Below are 19,793 nucleotides of genomic sequence, written 5' to 3'. Positions count from 1 at the left end.
TTATCCGGATCGGTCTCTCCTCATAGGTCGTCCCGGTTCGATCTCTAAAACTTCTGGTTCGATCACATGCGCGGGGTCACTTACGTACTTCCTCAGCTGGGATACATGGAACACGTCGTGAGTCTTACCCATCGAAGCGGGTAGCTTGAGCTTGTAAGCCACTTCGCCAACTCTCTCAACGATCGGATATGGTCCTATGAACTTAGGACTAAGCTTGCCTTTAATTCCAAACCGTTTCACTCCTTTCATTGGAGACACCCTCAGGAAAACCAAATCACTAACCTCGAACTCCAAAGGTCGACGGCGAACATCGGCATAAGACTTCGACGATCTGGGCGCTTTCATACGGGACTCGATCAACTGAACTCGATCGATAGTGGCAGCAATCACATCTGGTCCAAGGGCCAACACATCTCCAGGTTCATCCCAACACACAGGGCTACGGCAACGACGTCCGTAAAGAGCCTCAAAAGGAGCCATCTTGATTGAAGCGTGATAACTGTTGTTATATGAAAACTCAACCAAAGGTAGATGTCTCTCCCGGTTTCCCAAAATCCAAAGCGCAGGCACGGAGCATATCCTCCAAGGTTTGGATTGTTCTCTCGGATTGACCATCGAGCAAAGATGAAAAGCAAAGTGCTCATCAAAGAACCGGGTACCTAAAGCCTTCTGCAGAGCCTTCCAAACTTAGAATGAACCTCGGATCACGATCGGATACTATCTCCAAGGGAACACCATGATGTCGTACCACCTCGGCAACGTAGGTCTCAAAGAAGCCGCTCCAAACTCCAAGTATCGCGAATCGGGATGAAGCGAGCACTCTTGGTTAAACGATCCACCACAACCCAAATACCATTCCTACCGAGATACGGTCCTCGGTAGGGCCATTACGAAATCCATAGCCACACACTGCCATTTCCATTCGGGAATTGGTAGTGGTTGCAACAAACCTCCAGGTCTCTTATGCTCAAACTTGACACGTTGACAAGTCATGCATCTACTCACATAAGCGACAGCTCATCTCTCATATGCGGCCACCAGAAGTGAAGCCTTAGGTCCTTGTACATCTTGTCGCCACCAGGATGCACTGAGAAAGGAGTTTTATGAGCCTCATCGAAAATCTTCTTTCTCAAATCATCATCCTTGGGTACAACCCAACGACCCTTAAACTTCAAAGCTCCACCGGAGTCATTAGCAAAGTCGACACTTTCCCAAGACCCATCTTCACACGGATCTCGAACAAAAGAGTCAACCAACTGCTTCTCACGGATTTCCGAAAGAGGTCGGGTTCACCACCAAGGAGTTAACACAAACGGCAGGATCATTGAGGACCACGCCAATGGACATTTTCTCGAACTCGCGAACCGAGCTTCGGGTAAAGCGAGCAAGGGATAAGGGAATGAACATTCTTCCGCTCAAAGCATCAAAGAACAACATTAGCTCTTCCTTCATAGTACAACGACTCCGGATCGTAGTCATTCACCAACTCAATCCAGCGTCTCTCGCCTTGCGTTCAAATCCTTTTCGTGAAAATATGACGCGAGCTCTTGTGATCGTGTGAACCTTACACTTCACACCATACAAGTAATGACGCCAAATCTTAAGAGCATGAACCACGCCAGACTAACTCCAAGTCGTGGGTAGGGTAGTTTACTTCGTGAACCTTCAACTGCCTAGATGCATAGGCGATCACCTTACCTTCTTGCATTAGCACACGGCCTAACCCATGCTTAGAAGCATCACGGAACACATTGAAGCCAACACCGTCTTCAGCAAAGTTAGCACAGTGCGAAGTAAAGACGCTTCTTGAGCTCTTGGAACGCCTTTTCGCAAGCCTCGGACCATAGAAACTTGGATTCTTTTTTTAGAAGTTGAGTCATCGGACGGGCTAACTTGGAAAAATCCTTAACAAACCTTCTATAATAGCCTGCAAGACCCAAGAAACTACGAATCTCACCAACATTAGATGGACTAGACCAATCAGAGATAGCAGAAATCTTTGCAGGATCCACCTTAATTCCTTCCTTCGAGATAACATGGCCAAGAAAAGCTACCTCGGAGCCAAAACTCACATTTCGAATACTTTGCATACCACTACTTCGTCAGGATGCCCGAACAATCCTCGGATGTTCAACATGTTCGCTTCGGACTTAGAGTAGACCAGAATATCATCGATGAAGACCACCACACACTTGTCAAGGAATTCTTGGAAGGTACGATTCATCTGATCCATAAACACCGCAGGGGCGTTGGTTAAACCGAAAGGCATAACCTTGAACTCATAGTGACCATACCTTGAGCAAAAGGCGGTCTTATGAATATCGGACTCTCGTACAGGATCTCGATGGTAGCCGGATCTCGGATCGATCTTAGAGAAGACGGAAGCGCCTTCAACCGATCAAAAAGGTCATCGATACGGGGTAGAGGGTACTTGTTCTTTCTCGTAACACGGTTAAGCTCTCGGTAGTCGATGCACAACCGCATAGAACCATCCTTCTTCTTCACAAAGAGGACAGGGGCACCCCAAGCCGAGGAGCTAGGGCGGATAAAGTCCTTCTCGATCATCTCATCCAACTGCTTCCGTAGTTCCCCGTAACTCAAATAGGGGCCATACGATACGGGGCTTTAGCAATCGGACCATGCAGGCACACGGATCGATAGAGAACTCAACATCTCGCTCGGGAGGAATACCAGGTAAGTCTTCGGGAAAAACATCGGGGTACTCGTTCACGATACGAACCTCCTTAAGCTCGGGTAACTCGGCGGATGAGGAAACAGAGCATAGAAACACTTGACAACCCTTCCTTTGTAGACTCACGGCCTTCAAGCGCGAACGATCTTTATACCCTCCCCGACGTCTACCACCATGGTGGGTAACCTCGGCTACCGCAGGGGACTCTTCAAGGAAATCTTCCGATCTCGGACCGGAAACGAGCGTCATAAAGGGCCACCAATCTATACCAAGGATCACATCGAACTCACCCGGAGGGAAGTCCAAAAGAGTGGTGGGAAAGACCTCACCAAATGATGAGAATAGGCACGTCAACATATGCCTTAACACAAGATATAGCTTCACCGGAAGGTAAAGATATGGGAACGGGCTCGGCAGAATGGATACCAGGATGCTTTTTCAAATTTAGAGGATATGACGGATATAGATGCACCGGTGTCAAAACAGAATAAAAGCATGACGTCCGAAAACAAGGTACGTACCGGAATCACATCCGGGTTAGCCTCGGCATCAGCTCGGCTCGGACAAATATACGACCTTTACGGCGAGCAAAGACCTCCGGTCTTTGCGATTGTGGCGGCGGCAGTCTTAACAATTGATGTACCAAGATATCATTCTTCGGGCATCTCATTAGCTTTATGACCCGGTTCATTGCACTTGAAGCAGACAATAGGGTCACCACCACAAGTAAGCCCAGGATGATAAGGGTCACCGCAAGAATAGCAAACGGCATCCTTCTTCACGAAGTCTTTCTTTTCATCGTCTTCTTCCGAGGCGGTCGGGAGGTAAAGTGAGGTTTCTTAGGTCCGAACCTCCGGAGATTTATTCCTCTTGGGAGCGAGAATAAGTAGGAGAAGAAAAAGGCCTCTTCCGAGATGGTACATTAACGGGGCACCTCCTCCTTGATTCGAGCTAAGGATCTCTCATTTAGCAAGGCGACATTGTAGATCTTCTCTACGGTATCCGTGTCTTTAGGCATCAAATGAGTGACCTCGCTTTTCGACTTCCTGCGATAATAGAAAACCCTTCGGGCCTCATCGGGAGCGGCTCCTCGGAAAGTGCGCAAGACTCGTTGAAAAGGTCGGTGAAGTCTTGGGTGATAGGTTTCCCCTGCTTGCATTCCATGAACTCTTCGATCTTCCGGTGTTTTAGTTCTTCAGGGTAAAATCTTCTCTCAAGCATGGTGACGAATTCGGTCCATCCGAACCCAGGTGCTAGTGCGGCTGCGGAACCAACAATCCTCCACCAATGGTCGGCTTCACCTTGCGAGATAATGGACGGCCGGTTCACCATGTCTTTGGTTTGGGACCTCGCATTTCAAACTGTCGCTCCATCCGTCGATCCACGGCCTCGAGCCTCGGGGTCAATGACACCCTTGAAGAAGGTCAATCTGCTCTTCGCCATCTGTCCGCACTCGGGAAAATCGAACTCTCGTCCGTCCACCGTTTCCTCTACCGCGAGGGGCCAAGTCTTCGATCCTGTTGGTCGATGATTAAGCGAGTTGACGATCGCTTGGTTGATTCTTTGTCGATCCGGAATCTCTTCCTGTTGACATCCACGTCCACGTCCACGTCCGCGTCCGGCCATCTTAAAAGAACGTTAACACTTAGTCAATGCTAAGCACGATTTGCAAAAAATGATAAACTAGCATCCAAGTCCTTATTGGTTTCTACCCATCTCTCACTAAATTATTTATTAGGCATAATCCTACGGATCAATGTGTGAGCGTTGGGAGCAACGATGCTTTCGATACCAACTGTAATCCCCCTATAAATCTAGTGCAAAACAAAGCGGAATCACCGTCGAACGGGATTAATAACACAATGATAAAAGTCTAATCGATAAAAATTGAGAATATAAAATTCTCAATTATGAAGATTTGCAAAGCTCGGTCAAATACAAATGCCACTTTCCTAGAAAAAGGGCTAAAACAAAAATCCTCAAAGTGTTCAACTGAAAACATAAAGAAGAACAGGGTAGGATCTTCAGACTACTCGCTAGCTCTCACACTGATATCCCATCCATAAGAATACCCGTCATGTTATAAACATAATAAATGACCACGATCGATGGGGAGTAACTAGACGTTCTCCCAGCCATGTTACACAATATAAATGGTATAGAAGAAATAATATATCAAAATAGATTGAAGTATTATAACAAACGTAATTAAAATATGATATCAAAATTACGATCGGAACAAATCGTCTTTGCATGCTTAACAAAAAAATTCCTCAAACAACGAATGGAAATAATATAGTTCGGACTTAGATTTTAACATGCTGGCAATCGCTAAAAACCGTAGACCCCGCTCACCCTACCATGTGCTAATTGTTGGGGACCCTGCTCACCAACCCACTAGTCACAAACCATAACGGAACCCCCGCTCGGCCCCGGTCTAAGTACATGTACATGACTCTACGACAATCTGTACTAACGGAACCCCGCTCACCCAGGGTAACAAATCAAATGGTGGTAAGAAAATAGTATACCTCAGTTTATTATTCCTTGCCTTCCCTCCAAATATTCCAAACTCAAAAATACCCAAAAGGTAGTATCTTATTTCAAGGTTTGTAAGTAAACTACTCTTTTATTATCTCGAGTGAAAACTTTTAACTGTATAATTATAAGGTATAAAATGATTTCGAAGTTTACATATGATAAAGCTACTGCTTTATACTTTAAATCAAGTCTAAATGAAAGTACTTTATGAAGATATGTATTATTTAGGCCTTTATTGAGACTTAGTCATAAAAACAGTTTTACAAAATGCAGAAATTTTTACGGTAAAATTCATAATTAAATATATAAAAATAGAAATGATGCAAGGTCAATTTTCATGGTTTCCAGAAGGTTTTAGCTACAACTTTTATTCTTTGATAAACTTGTAATGACGAAAGTAGTAGGGGTATATAAATTGATTTGCAGAATCAGTCATAAAATGATAACCAGAATGTCTTAATTTATAAATCGACTTTTAGAATATATTTTGAGGTAAATTAAAATTTTACAGGATACTAGACATCCTAAAGTTTATTCATGAAATATATAAGCTTATGTTTCGAAGGATAAATATGTTTTTCAAATTAAACTTTGAGCTAAAGACAGAATTGTTGTATTCTGGATAGATGTTCACAAATATTTTCTTCTGATCAAACCACACGTCCAAATGTTATGAAATTTTTTGTGTAGATCCTAGTCTTGAAAATAACAGGACTTTATTCACAACATTTTTAATTATTCGAAATATAAACAGGGGATATAAATTTTACAAACAGACTGTCGTAATCGTTTATCAACAACTCGGTTTTGACTAAAACTTCCAATTTACTTTAAATTACGAAATGAAGGTTTCGAGGGCTAAAAATTTAACACAACCGTAATATATAATGTCTCAGCCTTATATTAAAATTTCATAAATTGTTAATTTAGTATAAGTATTTTAAAACTAATTAAAATAGTCCAAGTATACTATATTTGCAAGAATTGCAACAATAATGTAAAATACGAAATAAATACTTTAAATGCAAAACAATTACTATAAAAATTCATGGTGACTTATAATATGTCAAATGTTCCAGAAAAGTAATTTATAGCCATTTTACTCATAATTTCGAAATTAGTTATTATCAATTTATAGTCCAACTTATTAGTAAGTCCTCTAAATGTCAAAGTTCTTAATACAAGCAACTACAACAAATATATGGTAACACCGAGTAACGTCCTTTGTTACCTTAGTTGTCAAGGTCCGAGTCGATTAAATACTCGTCTTCTTCGGAGTCTTCTTGATAACCTATAAAATAAAAACACATATGGTATATTGCACCATATGTCACGATTAAGTATATGAAATAAAACTATGATGACTATAAAACTACCTTGACTATTATTATTACTATTCTTACCAAAGAAGAAGAGATTACCAATAACAATTAGAGTTTTGAAGGAAAGGAATAGGATGAATTCTCTTGATATGTTTCTCCTAAATTATGGTGGAAAACAAGCTTGTAAACTAGTAAAAAGAGTAGGAGAATTGATTCAAATTGCAAGAGCTTTGAAGTATGAATTGTAGTAGTTTGTAGTAAGAAATGAAGAGGAAAATGGAGTCCTTAAATAGAGCAAGTGACCAGCCAAAGCAAGGCACAATTATTGGTAAATTCCACCCAAAAATAAAATAAGGAAGCTATGAAGAAAAGGGGCCGAACTATGGTATAGATTAGGGTTGTTTTTGCAATAAAATAAAATGTAGGAGGCAAGCTAGATGGCCTCTAAAATCTGGTGGGTGTATTATGTAGGGGTCACTTTGATCTTATAATATATGTATAAGACAATTACAAAATATTACGGGTTTGACGGAATTAAATTCCGAGTCAAAATGGATAAATTACGCATCAAGAGCGAACACCGATTATAAAACGAATTTAATTAAATCAAATCCGTACTTGAAGGATTAAAATTACATCTCATAATTTAAAAGTGAATAAATGAGATTAGAAAATTTGCGGGTGTTACAACACCTTTGTTACCTTAGTTGTCAAGGTCCGAGTCGATTAAATACTCGTCTTCTTCGGAGTCTTCTTGATAACCTATAAAATAAAAACACATATGGTATATTGCTCCATATGTCACGATTAAGTATATGAAATAAAACTATGATGACTATAAAACTACCTTGACTATTATTATTACTATTCTTACCAAAGAAGAGATTACCAATAACAATTAGAGTTTTGAAGGAAAGGAATAGGATGAATTCTCTTGATATGTTTCTCCTAAATTATGGTGGAAAACAAGCTTGTAAACTAGTAAAAAGAGTAGAAGAATTGATTCAAATTGCAAGAGCTTTGAAGTATGAATTGTAGTAGTTTGTACGTAAGAAATGAAGAGGAAAATGGAGTCCTTTAAATAGAGCAAGTGACCAGCCAAAGCAAGGGACAACAAGGCACAATTATTGGTAAATTTCACCCAAAGAATAAAAGTTGTAGCTAAAACCTTCTGGAAACCATGAAAATTGACCTTGCATCATTTCTATTTTTATATATTTAATTATGAATTTTACCAAAAAACGCTTCATTTTGTAAAATTTTTTTTATGACTAAGTCTCAATAAAGGCCTAAATAATACATATCTTCATAAAGTACTTTCATTTAGACTTGATTTAAAGTATAAAGCAGTAGCTTTATCATATGTAAACTTCGAAATCATTTTATACCTTATAATTATACAGTTAAAAGTTTTCACTCGAGATAATAAAAGAGTAGTTTACTTACAAACCTTGAAATAAGATACTACCTTTTGGGTATTTTTGAGTTTGGAATATTTGGAGGGAAGGCAAGGAATAATAAACTGAGGTATACTATTTTCTTACCCCCATTTGATTTGTTACCCCGGTGAAGCGGGTTCCGTTGGTACAGATTGTCGTAAGTCATGTACATGTACTTAGGCCAGGGCTGAAACGCGGGGGTTAGTTATGGTTTGTGACTAGTGGGTTGGTGACGGGGTCCCCAACAATTAGCACATGGTAGGGTGAGCGGGGTCTACGGTTTTTAGCGATATTGCCAGCATGTTAAAATCTAAGCTGAACTATATTATTTCCATTACATTGTTTGAGGAATTTTTTGTTAAGCATGCGATCGATTTGTTACGATCGTAATTTTGATATCATATTTTAATTACTTTTGTTATAATACTTCAATCTATTTTGATATATTATTTCTTCTATACCATTTATATTGTGTAACATGGTCGGGAGAACGTCTAGTTACTCCCCCATTTATCGTTAGTTTATGTTTATAACATGACAGGTATTCTTATGGATGGGATATCAGTGTGAGAGCTAGCGAGTAGTCTGAAGATCCTACTCTGTTCTTTTTTTTTTTTTCCTTTATGTTTTCAGTTGAACACTTGAGGATTTTTGTTTTAGCCCTTTTTCTAGGAAAGTGGCATTTGTATTTAATGAGAGCTTTGCAAATCTTCATAATTGAGAATTTTATATTCTCATTTTTATCGATTAAACTTTTATCAGCGTATTTATTAATCCCGTTCGACAGTGATTTCCTTGCTTTTGCACTAGATTTATAGTGCAAAACGATGGCGGAATCACCAACGGGATTAATAACACAATGATAAAAGTTTAACTGATAAAAATTGAGAATATAAAATTCTCAATTATGAAGATTTGCAAAGCTCGGTCAAATACAAATGCCACTTTCCTAGAAAAAGGGCTAAAACAAAAAATCCTCAAGTGTTCAACTGAAAACATAAAGGAAAAAAAAAAAAGAACAGAGTAGGATCTTCAGACTACTCGCTAGCTCTCACACTGATATCCCATCCATAAGAATACCTGTCATGTTATAAACATAATGACCACAAATCATGGGAGTAACTAGACGTTCTCCCAGCCATGTTACACAATATAAATGGTATAGAAGAAATAATATATCAAAATAGATTGAAGTATTATAACAAAAGTAATTAAAATATGATATCAAAATTACGATCAGAACAAATCGTACTGCATGCTTAACAGCAAAATTCCTCAAACAACAGAATGGAAATAATATAGTTCAGGCTTAGATTTTAACATGTCCGGCAATATCGCTAAAAACCGTAGACCCCGCTCACCTACCATGTGCTAATTGTTGGGGACCCCGCTCGATCCAACCCACTAGTCACAAACCATAATCTAACCCTGCTCAGCCCCGGTCTAAGTACATGTACATGACTCTACGACAATCTGTACCAACGGAACCCTGCTCAGCCCCGGGGTAACAAATCAAATGGGGGTAAGAAAATAGTATACCTCAGTTTATTATTCCTTGCCTTCCCTCCAAATATTCCAAACTCAAAAATACCCAAAAGGTAGTATCTTATTTCAAGGTTTGTAAGTGAACTTACTCTTTTATTATCTCGAGTGAAAACTTTAACTGTATAATTATAAGGTATAAAATGATTTCGAAGTTTACATATGATAAAGCTACTGCTTTATACTTTAAATCAAGTCTAAATGAAAGTACTTTATGAAGATATGTATTAATTAGGCCTTTATTGAGACTTAGTCATAAAAACAGATTTTACAAAAATGTAATGTTTTACGGTAAAATTCATAATTAAATATATAAAAATAGAAATGATGCAAGGTCAATTTTCATGGTTTCCAGAAGGTTTTAGCTACAACTTTTATTCTTTGATAAACTTGTAATGACGAAAGTAGCAGGGGTATATAAATTGATTTGCGAAATTAGTCATAAAATGATAACCAGAATGTCTTAATTTATAAATCGACTTTTAGAATATATTTTGAGGTAAATTAAAATTTTACAGGATACTAGACATCCTAAAGTTTATTCATGAAAAATATGAGCTTATGTTTCGAAGGATAAATATGTTTTTCAAATTAAACTTTGAGCTAAAGACAGAATTGTTGTATTCTGGATAGATGTTCACAAATATTTGCTTCTGATCAAACCACACGTCCAAATGTTATGAAATTTTTTGTGTAGATCCTAGACTTGAAAATAACAGGATTTTATTCACAACATTTTTAAATATTCGAAATATAAACAGGGGATATAAATTTTACAAACAGATTTGTCGAATCGTTTATCAACAAATTTCGGTTTTGACTAAAACTTCCAATTTACTTTAAATTACGAAATGAAGGTTTCGAGGGCTAAAAATTTAACACAACCTTAATATATAATGTCTCAGCCTTATATTAAAATTTCATAAATTGTTAATTAGTATAAGTATTTTAAAACTAATTAAAACAAATCCAAGTATACTATATTTGCAAGAATTGCAACAATAATGTAAAATACGAAATAAATACTTTAAATGCAAAACAATTACTATAAAAATTCATGGTGACTTATAATATGTCAAATGTTCCAGAAAAGTAATTTATAGCCATTTTACTCATAATTTCGAAATTAGTTATTATCAATTTATAGTCCAAATTATTAGTAAGTCCTCTAAATGTCAAAGTTCTTAATACCAAAGAACTACAACAAATATATGGTAACACCGAGTAACGTCCTTTGTTACCTTAGTTGTCAAGGTCCGAGTCGATTAAATACTCGTCTTCTTCAGAGTCTTCTTGATAACCTATAAAATAAAAACACATATGGTATATTGCTCCATATGTCACGATTAAGTATATGAAATAAAACTATGATGACTATAAAACTACCTTGACTATTATTATTACTATTCTTACCAAAGAAGAGATTACCAATAACAATTAGAGTTTTGAAGGAAAGGAATAGGATGAATTCTCTTGATATGTTTCTCCTAAATTATGGTGGAAAACAAGCTTGTAAACTAGTAAAAAGAGTAGAAGAATTGATTCAAATTGCAAGAGCTTTGAAGTATGAATTGTAGTAGTTTGTACGTAAGAAATGAAGAGGAAAATGGAGTCCTTTAAATAGAGCAAGTGACCAGCCAAAGCAAGGGACAACAAGGCACAATTATTGGTAAATTTCACCCAAAGAATAAAATAAGGAAGCTATGAAGACAAGGGGCCGAACTATGGTATAGATTAGGGTTGTTTTTGCAATAAAATAAAATGTAGGAGGCAAGCTAGATGGCCTCTAAAATCTGGTGGGTGTATTATGTAGGGATCACTTTGATCTTATAATATATGTATAAGACAATTACAAAATATTACGGGTTTGACGGAATTAAATTCCGAGTCAAAAAGGATAAATTACGCATCAAGAGCGAACACCGATTATAAAACGAATTTAATTAAATAATTAAATCAAATCCGTACTTGAAGGATTAAAATTACATCTCATAATTTAAAAGTGAAAAAAAAATGAGATTAGAAAATTTGCGGGTGTTACACTGAGCAAATAAAGCATTCGATCGAGTAGGAAACCACTCGATCGAGCTATTTAGGCACGCTAGACTTTGAAACGCACGCGTCTCCAAAATGTTAGATTCCAAGCTCCGGCTCCTTATTCTCCATGAATGCATGCAATTGGGACAAATTAGGCTTGATTTAACTCCTCTTTGGTTAATTCCTGCAAATTACATAAAACGAATCAAAGTAGAATATTCGGGGGTATTTGTAGCTAGATGCTACATAAAAAGTACAGAAATGCGTGTAAAAAATGAGGTAAAAACCTTATATAAAAGACACGCATCAAATCTCCCCAAACCAAACCTTTGCTTGTCCCCAAGCAAATATGAATGCAACTAAGAAATAACAGTGGAACGTGACCAACACATCAGCTACAAATCACCCACTAAACCAATTTAATGCAATAACTGACAAAGTGGCAAATGAGAAGTGCAAACGAGTTAAACGAATGTTCCAAACTTACTGAACCGTCGACCTTGCAAGATTCAAAAGATATCGGACTCTCACGGGCCGCTCGTCACTCTCAATCAGGCACAAGGTGTGTATATATGTGAAAGATAGACAGAAGTAAAGACACTCACCTAACTCGACCTATAAGAACATGCATGCAGTTAACATGAATAAAGTCTCTTCAACCATACATATGCATTCCAACCATACTAGTGACCAAGACACATGCCGAGGACTTACATTTGGGTAAGTGAGGTAATGGGTAAGAAGGGGTTAAAATGAATTTGGATATGTGGGGTTAATAGCCAGGCTAGCAACAACGAATCCAAATATAACTGCATCCCATCTTCATACTCAATATAACAAAATGAAACAGTGCACATTCCATGCACTAAACTCACTAAACGCCAATACTTGTCAACTCCCCATAAAGTATAGATAGAACATGGGAGTGAAAATCATTATACAATTTTTTCTTATCCATATGATTTTTCTTTCTTTTTCTTCTTTTCTTATTTCGCTTTTTTTTCTTTTTCATTCTTTTTTTTTTTCGTTCCATTTTTTTTTCAACAATTCTTTTTCTTTCATTCCTTTTTTTTCTTCCACTATCTTCTGAAAATCAGACAAAATAACCAAATTGCAATAAAACATTCCAACAACTGCTTGTCGCTAGCTCGGCTAGGGTAGGAAGTATTATAGAAAGTAGCTGATATGACGAAAAGGCAATTTGGCTATGTGGGGCTCATGGGTGGAATGAAATAAAGGGGACTGCCTCTCCTAACATGTGTCACCATCCACAGACCGAATGCATGCAGGTATTAAGAAGACTAGACTCATGCTTATGAAAATTGATGTTACATGCCTTAAAGAGAGTACTACTCACATCCTAAATGAAACCGGTCATGAATATCACCAGTTTATAAAGCTCTAACCTCAGAATGTAATGTAGCTTGCCGATATGATGAATCAAGTCTATTCATTCAGATAAGAGAGAAACAAAAACTCGTAGATCATGCATATAATCATGCCAACTAAATGTCAATAATATGCAAGGCTCAAGTAAAGATTCAATGTAGCGTCAAAGTTCAAACGTTCCGACTCAAATTAAACGTGAATTTTTTGAATTTTTGAAATTTTTTCTAAATTTTTTTTGAATTTTTTTTTTGTATGATTTTTGAATTAAATAAGACAACAATGCATGCGAAAATAATTAAACGTGCAAGCGAAAAAGCAAGAGAACATGTAGACAGACATAGATATGGATGCATACCTCCCCAAACCAAACCGTACAATGCCCCCATTGTACCAAAAAAAGGGAAAGAAATGCAAACTGAAAAGAAAAGGAGGAGTGGAGTCAGAAAACTTACAAAACGTCATAAGGAGGGACCTCCCCAAACCGACCATGAACATGGGAGGTCAAAGAAAGTCAAGCAGTAGCTTAATAGACGTAAAACAGCCGCTGGAAGACAAAACTGCTCGATCGAGCTACTTGGAACAGCTCGATCGAGTAACTGGCAAATGGAAGGACTCGATCGAGTAGAAAAACTACTCGATCGAGTAAACGTGATTTCTGCTTTGTTCGATCGAGTAAGAATATCACTCGATCGAGTGATAATTACCTCAAAAAGCGCTTGATCGAGTAGAAAACTGCTCGATCGAGTGAAGTAACCTGCAAAACACGCATTTCAAAGCAAGGGAGGCATAAAGAGTTCGTAAAACAGCGTCTGAAGTTCAACAAAAAGCTAAAGAAAAATAAAAGATTCAACAAGAGTACAATAAAACAGTCCGGGCTGCCTCCCGGAGAGCGCTGCTTTATGAGGTCCCGCACGACCTTTCTGGCATCAATTAACTGGCGCGTCTAGCTCGTCAAAGTGCAAGACTTCAACACGATTGTTTGCTTCATTCGCCTCATGGTAATGCTTCACATATTGGCCATTTACTTTGAACCTATGACCTTCGGAATTTTCGAGCTCCACGGATCCAAATTTGGTAACAGCAGTCACCGTATAAGGACCACTCCACCTGGACTTCAGCTTGCCAGGAAATAATCTCAGTCGGGCATTAAACAGCAGCACCTTTTTCCCAACATGAAACTCCCGAGGTAGAATTCGCTTGTCATGCCATCTCTTCGTCTTTTCCTTATAAATGAGCGAGCTATCATAGGCATTAAGCCTAAACTCTTCCAACTCATCCAGCTGCAAAAGACGATTCTGACCACACAACTTAGGATCATAGTTAAGCTCACGAATTGCCCACCAAGCCTTACATTCTAATTCAACAGGTAAGTGACACGATTTCCCATAAACTAGCCTATAAGGTGATGCACCAATTGGTGTCTTAAAGGCAGTTCTGTAAGCCCATAATGTGTCATCTAACTTAAGACTCCAGTCTTTCCGTGATTTAGAAACTACCTTAGACAAGATCTCTTTCAGCTCACGATTAGAGACTTCAACCTGACCACTAGTTTGGGGATGATACCCCAAACCACGCCGGTGTTGGACACCAACTTTAGACAGAATAGAAGTGAATTTCTTTTCTTTAAAATGCATTCCCCCATCACTAATGACGACCCTAGGGACACCAAATCGGGGGAATATGATATTTTTAAACATCTTTATCACGGTCTTAGCATCACAATGAGGTGAGGCAATTGCCTCAACCCATTTTGACACATAGTCTACAGCCACTAAGATATACCCGTTACCTTTATCGGATGGGAACGGTCCTTGGAAATCAATGCCCCAGACATCGAAGACCTCAACCTCTAAGATGCCGTTTTGTGGCATCTCATGTCTCTTTGAAATGTTCCCTGATCATTGACAAGCATCACAAGCTGAAACAAAAGACTTAGCGTCAGCAAACAAAGAAGGCCAGTAAAAACCAGACTGAAGTACCTTAGCCACGATGCGCGATGGACCGTGGTGACCACCATATGAAGAGGAGTGACAGCCTTCCAAGACTACTTTGGCCTCCCACTGTGGAATACATCGTCTGTAGAGACCGTCTGCACATTCCTTAAACAAGTAAGGATCATCCCGTATAATCGCTTAGCGTTATACGTAAAACGCTTCCTCTGCTAAGAAAGGTCGGGCGCGCTTGCCACTGACAACGAAGTTAGCTATATCTGCATACCAAGGTTCTTGGTTAACAATAGACGATATAACAGCAATTAAAGTATCGTCAGGAAAAGAATCATCTATAGGTAGAGAATCTTCCCCTTCTTGTCGCACCAGTCGCGACAAGTGATCAGCTACAACGTTCTCAGCTCCTTTCTTATCCTTAATCTGCAAATCAAACTCCTGAAGAAGGAGTATCCATCTCAATAGCCGTGGTTTAGCCTCCTTCTTAGCAAGGAGATGCCTCAAAGCTGCATGGTCAGTAAAAATAGTAACTTCTGACCCAACTAAGTAAGTACGAAACTTCTCTAAGGCATAAACTATAGCTAGCAGCTCTTTCTCAGTGGTAGTGTACTTCACTTGAGCCTCATCTAGAGTTTGGCTCGCATAGTAGATCGCATTCAAAGCTTTGTCTTTCCTTTGGCCCAGCACCGCTCCTAGTGCATAGTCACTGGCATCACACATTATCTCAAACGGCAAGTCCTAGTCGGGAGGCTGTATAATCGGCGCAGAGACTAAAGCCTGCTTTAACCTGTTAAAAGCAGAAAGACACTCATCAGTAAAAACAAAAGGGGCATCCTTAAGTAGCAACTGTGTAAGTGGTTTAGCAATTTTTGAGAAGTCCTTGATAAACCGTGATAAAAGCGGTGTGACCAAGGAAACTTCTCACCCTTAACATTAACAAGAGGCGGTAATTGCTGAATCACTTCCACCTTTGCTTTATCAACTTCTATCCCCCTATCAGAAACTAAGTGCCCTAAAACAACTCCCTCGTTGACCATAAAGTGGCACTTCTCCCAGTTCAGCACAAGATTGACCTCAATACAGCGCTGCAACACTTTCTTAAGGTTAGACAGACAGTTAGAAAAATCACTTCCATAAACACTGAAATCGTCCATGAAAACTTCCATAATAGACTCAATATACTCTGAAAATATCCCCATCATGCACCTTTGAAAGGTGGCAGGGGCATTACATAAACCAAAAGGCATCCTGCGATAAGCAAAAACGCCCTGAGGACAAGTAAATGTAGTCTTAGCTTGATCGTGCTGGTGAATAGGGATCCGAAAGAACCCGGAATACCCGTCTAAATAGCAGAAAAATTTATGAGAAGCTAACCTTTCTACCATTTGATCAATAAAAGGAAGGGGAAAGTGATCTTTCTTGGTGGCGGCATTCAGCTGTCTGTAATCTATGCATATCCGCCAACCAGTCACTATTCGAGTAGGTATTAATTCATCTCTATCATTCTTAACTACAGTTGTCCCTCCTTTTTCGGGACCACCTGTACTGGACTCACCCATTTAGAATTACCGACAGAATAAATAATACCTGCATCTAGCAGCTTCATTACCTCAGCCATCACAACATCCTCGCATCTTCCGGTTCAAATGGTGCCGACCCCATCTCGCAAGGTTTGTGATCTTCCTCCACTCTATCCTCGTGCATACGATATCGGGACTAATCCCCTTGATATCGTCCAATGAATAACCCAGTGCTTTCCTGTTTTTCTTAAGTACAGCTAACAAAGAAGTCAGCTGATCATCATTAAGCTTAGCACTAACAATGACTGGATATTGCTCTGTATCGTCTAATAAAACATATTTTAGATGAGAAGGGAGAGGCTTACGTTCCGGTACCTTTACCTCAATGGAGCAAAGAGTGCTAATCATTTGTTCCAATTGCTCTCCCTCATGCTCATCCAAATCATCAATAAGCAAATCCAACGCAACGTCATCGTCGTCTGGGCTATCTGCACACTCATCAAAAAGCATAAGGGCTTCTAGTGGGTCCTTCATAAAAGAACCCGGCCAGAAATCATAGATAGACTCGTCAATAATATCTACCGAATAACAAGTATCCTCTATCATTGGGCGAGCCAAAGTACTAGACAGACTGAAAGTGATCGCGTCATTCCCAACTGCAAGAGTCAAACGCCCTTGTCCGATATCAATAACGGCCCCAGCTGTACAAAGGAAAGGTCTTCCTAAGATAATTGGGGTCCGGGTGTCCTCAGCTATATCTAAAATAATGAAATCCACTGGGATAAAGAGCTTGCCTATTTTCACAGGCACGTCCTCTAAGACACCTAAGGGCTTCCTAACAGATCTATCAGCCATCTGTAGGGTAGTGTTAGTCACTTTAAAATGACTCATGTTCAGTTTCTTGCAGACAGAAGGGGCATGACGCTAACACCGGCTCCTAAATCACAAAGAGCCCGATCAATGACCATGTTGCCTATAATACGGGTAATAGAAAAGTCTGCCCGGGTCTTTCATTTTAGGTGGACCTTTATTTAAAAGCAAATTACTAGACTCTTCCATAAATGAAATCATCTCAAATTCACTTAAATTTCTCTTACGCGTCACAATATCTTTCATAAACTTAGCGTAAGTAGGTACCTGAGTAACAAGTTCGTAAAAAGGACAAGATTACCTGAGGTTCTTCACAACGTCCACAAACTTACCGTCTCAAGTCGCTCGATCTTTGCGTCCTTCGACGACCTAGGAAGGGCACTCAGCAATGATGAGTGGACCCGCAACTTTCTCTTTACCTTTATCAATGCGTGACACCTCCACAGCAGGGGAAGGTGACACGGTAGCGGGATTAGATAGTAATATAGGATCTCCGCCACTTCTGGTACTCGATCGAGCACAATTACCACTCGATCGAGTGGTTTCACACTGAAATATACTCGATCGACCATCTTTATCACTCGATCGAGTGATTTCTTCAGCAAATTCAGTCAATCGAGTAAGAATATCACTCGATCGACCATCTTCAATTTCTGCACTACTCGACCGACCAGTATTTTCACTCGATCGAGTGATGGGATAAATTGATTCACTCGATCGAGTAGATAAATCACTCGATCGAGTGTCTTGATTACACGCAGCAAGTATTTCAGCTAAAAACTCATCCATATCATCCATATCATCCTCCAGGGCATCTTCAGCTATCAGAACCCCGTCTTCCGGTTCTTTTGGCTCTTCATGATTAATGCCAACTTGGAGGTTCGTCATTTCAACTGGATTGCATGTAGATAGAAGCTTGGCTTGGTCACTCGTGAGTGTTAACTGCGCGACTTGTTCCCTCAATTACGCTATGACCGTTTCTTTCCTATTGCACTTCTCATCAAACTGTTGTGATATGCTCATCACAAAGGATTTTACTTCAGCAATTTCTTCATTTGCAGAAGAAGAAACCGGTTGTGGCGCTGGCGTAAAAGGAGTAGAGACATTCTTTAATTCTTCATACAGCTGAGAAAAAGGAACTCCTTGCTTTACTTCTGATAAGCAAGGACGCGCTCTACACTTTCCATGCACCCAATAGGGTCATGCCCTTCCGTGCCACATCTACCACATGGCTGTGAATTAGACATTCTAGCAAATAGACTTACAAAGTAACCGAACAGCCTGCAAAACTAATAAAAACTTTGCAGAAATGAGATCAGCCTCAAGGAATAAATTCCCTGAGACGAGAAACAAACTTAATTAAAGCAACAAAATTGCGCCACCTCCCCGGCAACGGCGCCAAAATTTGACACGTCTGTCGCGTACCTGTCAAAAATACCAACTGGCTCTAACTAATATAGCTAGGGAAGTCGGGTCGAATCCACAGAGAGGTAGGAAATTGTCAGCTTAATCAAAGTTCGTCAAGGTAACCGAATTGGGGGATTTTTATTTGTGATGTCCTAAACTAATAAGTGGGTAAGGAAGAGAGAAAAAGAGAATAAAGATTAACCAAGGAGAGGAAAACAGCTAAGACAGACGGTTCACCATATTCATCCGGTCAAGAAATCTAGGTCTCAGGTCAATGCAAATACGGTCTAAGGAGCAGTGAATATCTCCTTTCGGTCTCAATTCACCCTAGAGCGTGAATAGCTTAGCTTTCGCCCTAACTACAATACCCTATTGTTCGCTACTAGTCTCGCCTTTTCCAACCTTTCGGTCCAGGTCAAGGATCACTAAGATATAAATGTCTAATTGCGTCGACTCAATTAGACAGATACCGTTAATTGCAGCATTTAAACAACAAAGACCAAACCAGCATCAACCCAATAAATCGATTACTATCCCTTCATAATTATGGATCCCCTTTAGTCTTAGCAGAGGGGATTTAGCTACTCATCATCATCGAATTAACAATAACAACAATTAGATAATTAAAACTAAAAATGATAATAAAACTAACAAGAATCGAATTAAAGTAATTATGATAACAGTAAAGAGAAGAAGGAATTAAAGCAAATGATTAAGAATTAAGAGATTAAAGTAGAACAATAGTACCAATCGTATCCAAATCTCATTAGCAAAGTATAAAAGAAGAGCAAAATCCAAAGAGCAAGAACTCGAGTGGTAGAGTAAAGAGTAAACGAACGAAGAGAAGAGATAGAGCCCCGATTCGTTGTTCACTCCTCAGTCTTATACGAAAAATCCATCCTAAACCTAATCTATGGACTAATTACAAAAGCCCATAAAATAATTAGGCGGAAAATGTCTTTAGAAGGACAAACTACTCGATCGAGTGGAAATAAACCACTCGATCGAGCAACTATGCACCAATCCTCTCGATCGAGTAAAAATAAACTACTCGATCAAACACTTCTTGCTTTGTCTCCTCTACTAGC

General features: G+C 39.1%; 1 protein-coding gene across 1 annotated transcript; it reads right to left on the bottom strand.

The window, feature by feature from the left end:
* Nucleotides 1–18,186, bottom strand: LOC141630044 (uncharacterized). Its single transcript, XM_074442933.1, has 6 exons — nucleotides 18,054–18,186; nucleotides 2,093–2,388; nucleotides 1,915–1,927; nucleotides 1,699–1,767; nucleotides 1,006–1,222; nucleotides 1–499 (listed from the first exon to the last, which is right to left on the bottom strand). The coding sequence occupies exons 1-6, from the start codon at nucleotides 18,184–18,186 to the stop codon at nucleotides 1–3; spliced, it is 1,227 nt and encodes a 408-aa protein (XP_074299034.1).
* Nucleotides 18,187–19,793: the final 1,607 nt, after the last annotated feature.

The sequence above is a fragment of the Silene latifolia genome, chromosome Y (assembly GCF_048544455.1).
Source record: "Silene latifolia isolate original U9 population chromosome Y, ASM4854445v1, whole genome shotgun sequence".
NCBI lineage: Eukaryota > Viridiplantae > Streptophyta > Magnoliopsida > Caryophyllales > Caryophyllaceae > Silene > Silene latifolia.
The sequence above is the reverse complement of the archived record's forward strand: the minus strand, read 5'-3'. Positions and strand labels throughout refer to the sequence as shown.

Excerpts from the sequence above, each read along its gene's own strand:
- LOC141630044 (XM_074442933.1), bottom strand. The coding sequence starts at position 18,186 with ATGACGAACCTCCAAGTTGGCATTAATCATGAAGAGCCAAAAGAACCG. Across the intron at positions 1,223-1,698 it reads CCGTGTGCTAATGCAAGAAG|ATGGGTCTTGGGAAAGTGTC; the intron begins GTAAGGTGATCG and ends ATCCGTGTGAAG. Across the intron at positions 500-1,005 it reads AGAGATGAGCTGTCGCTTAT|TTATCACGCTTCAATCAAGA; the intron begins GTGAGTAGATGC and ends ATATAACAACAG.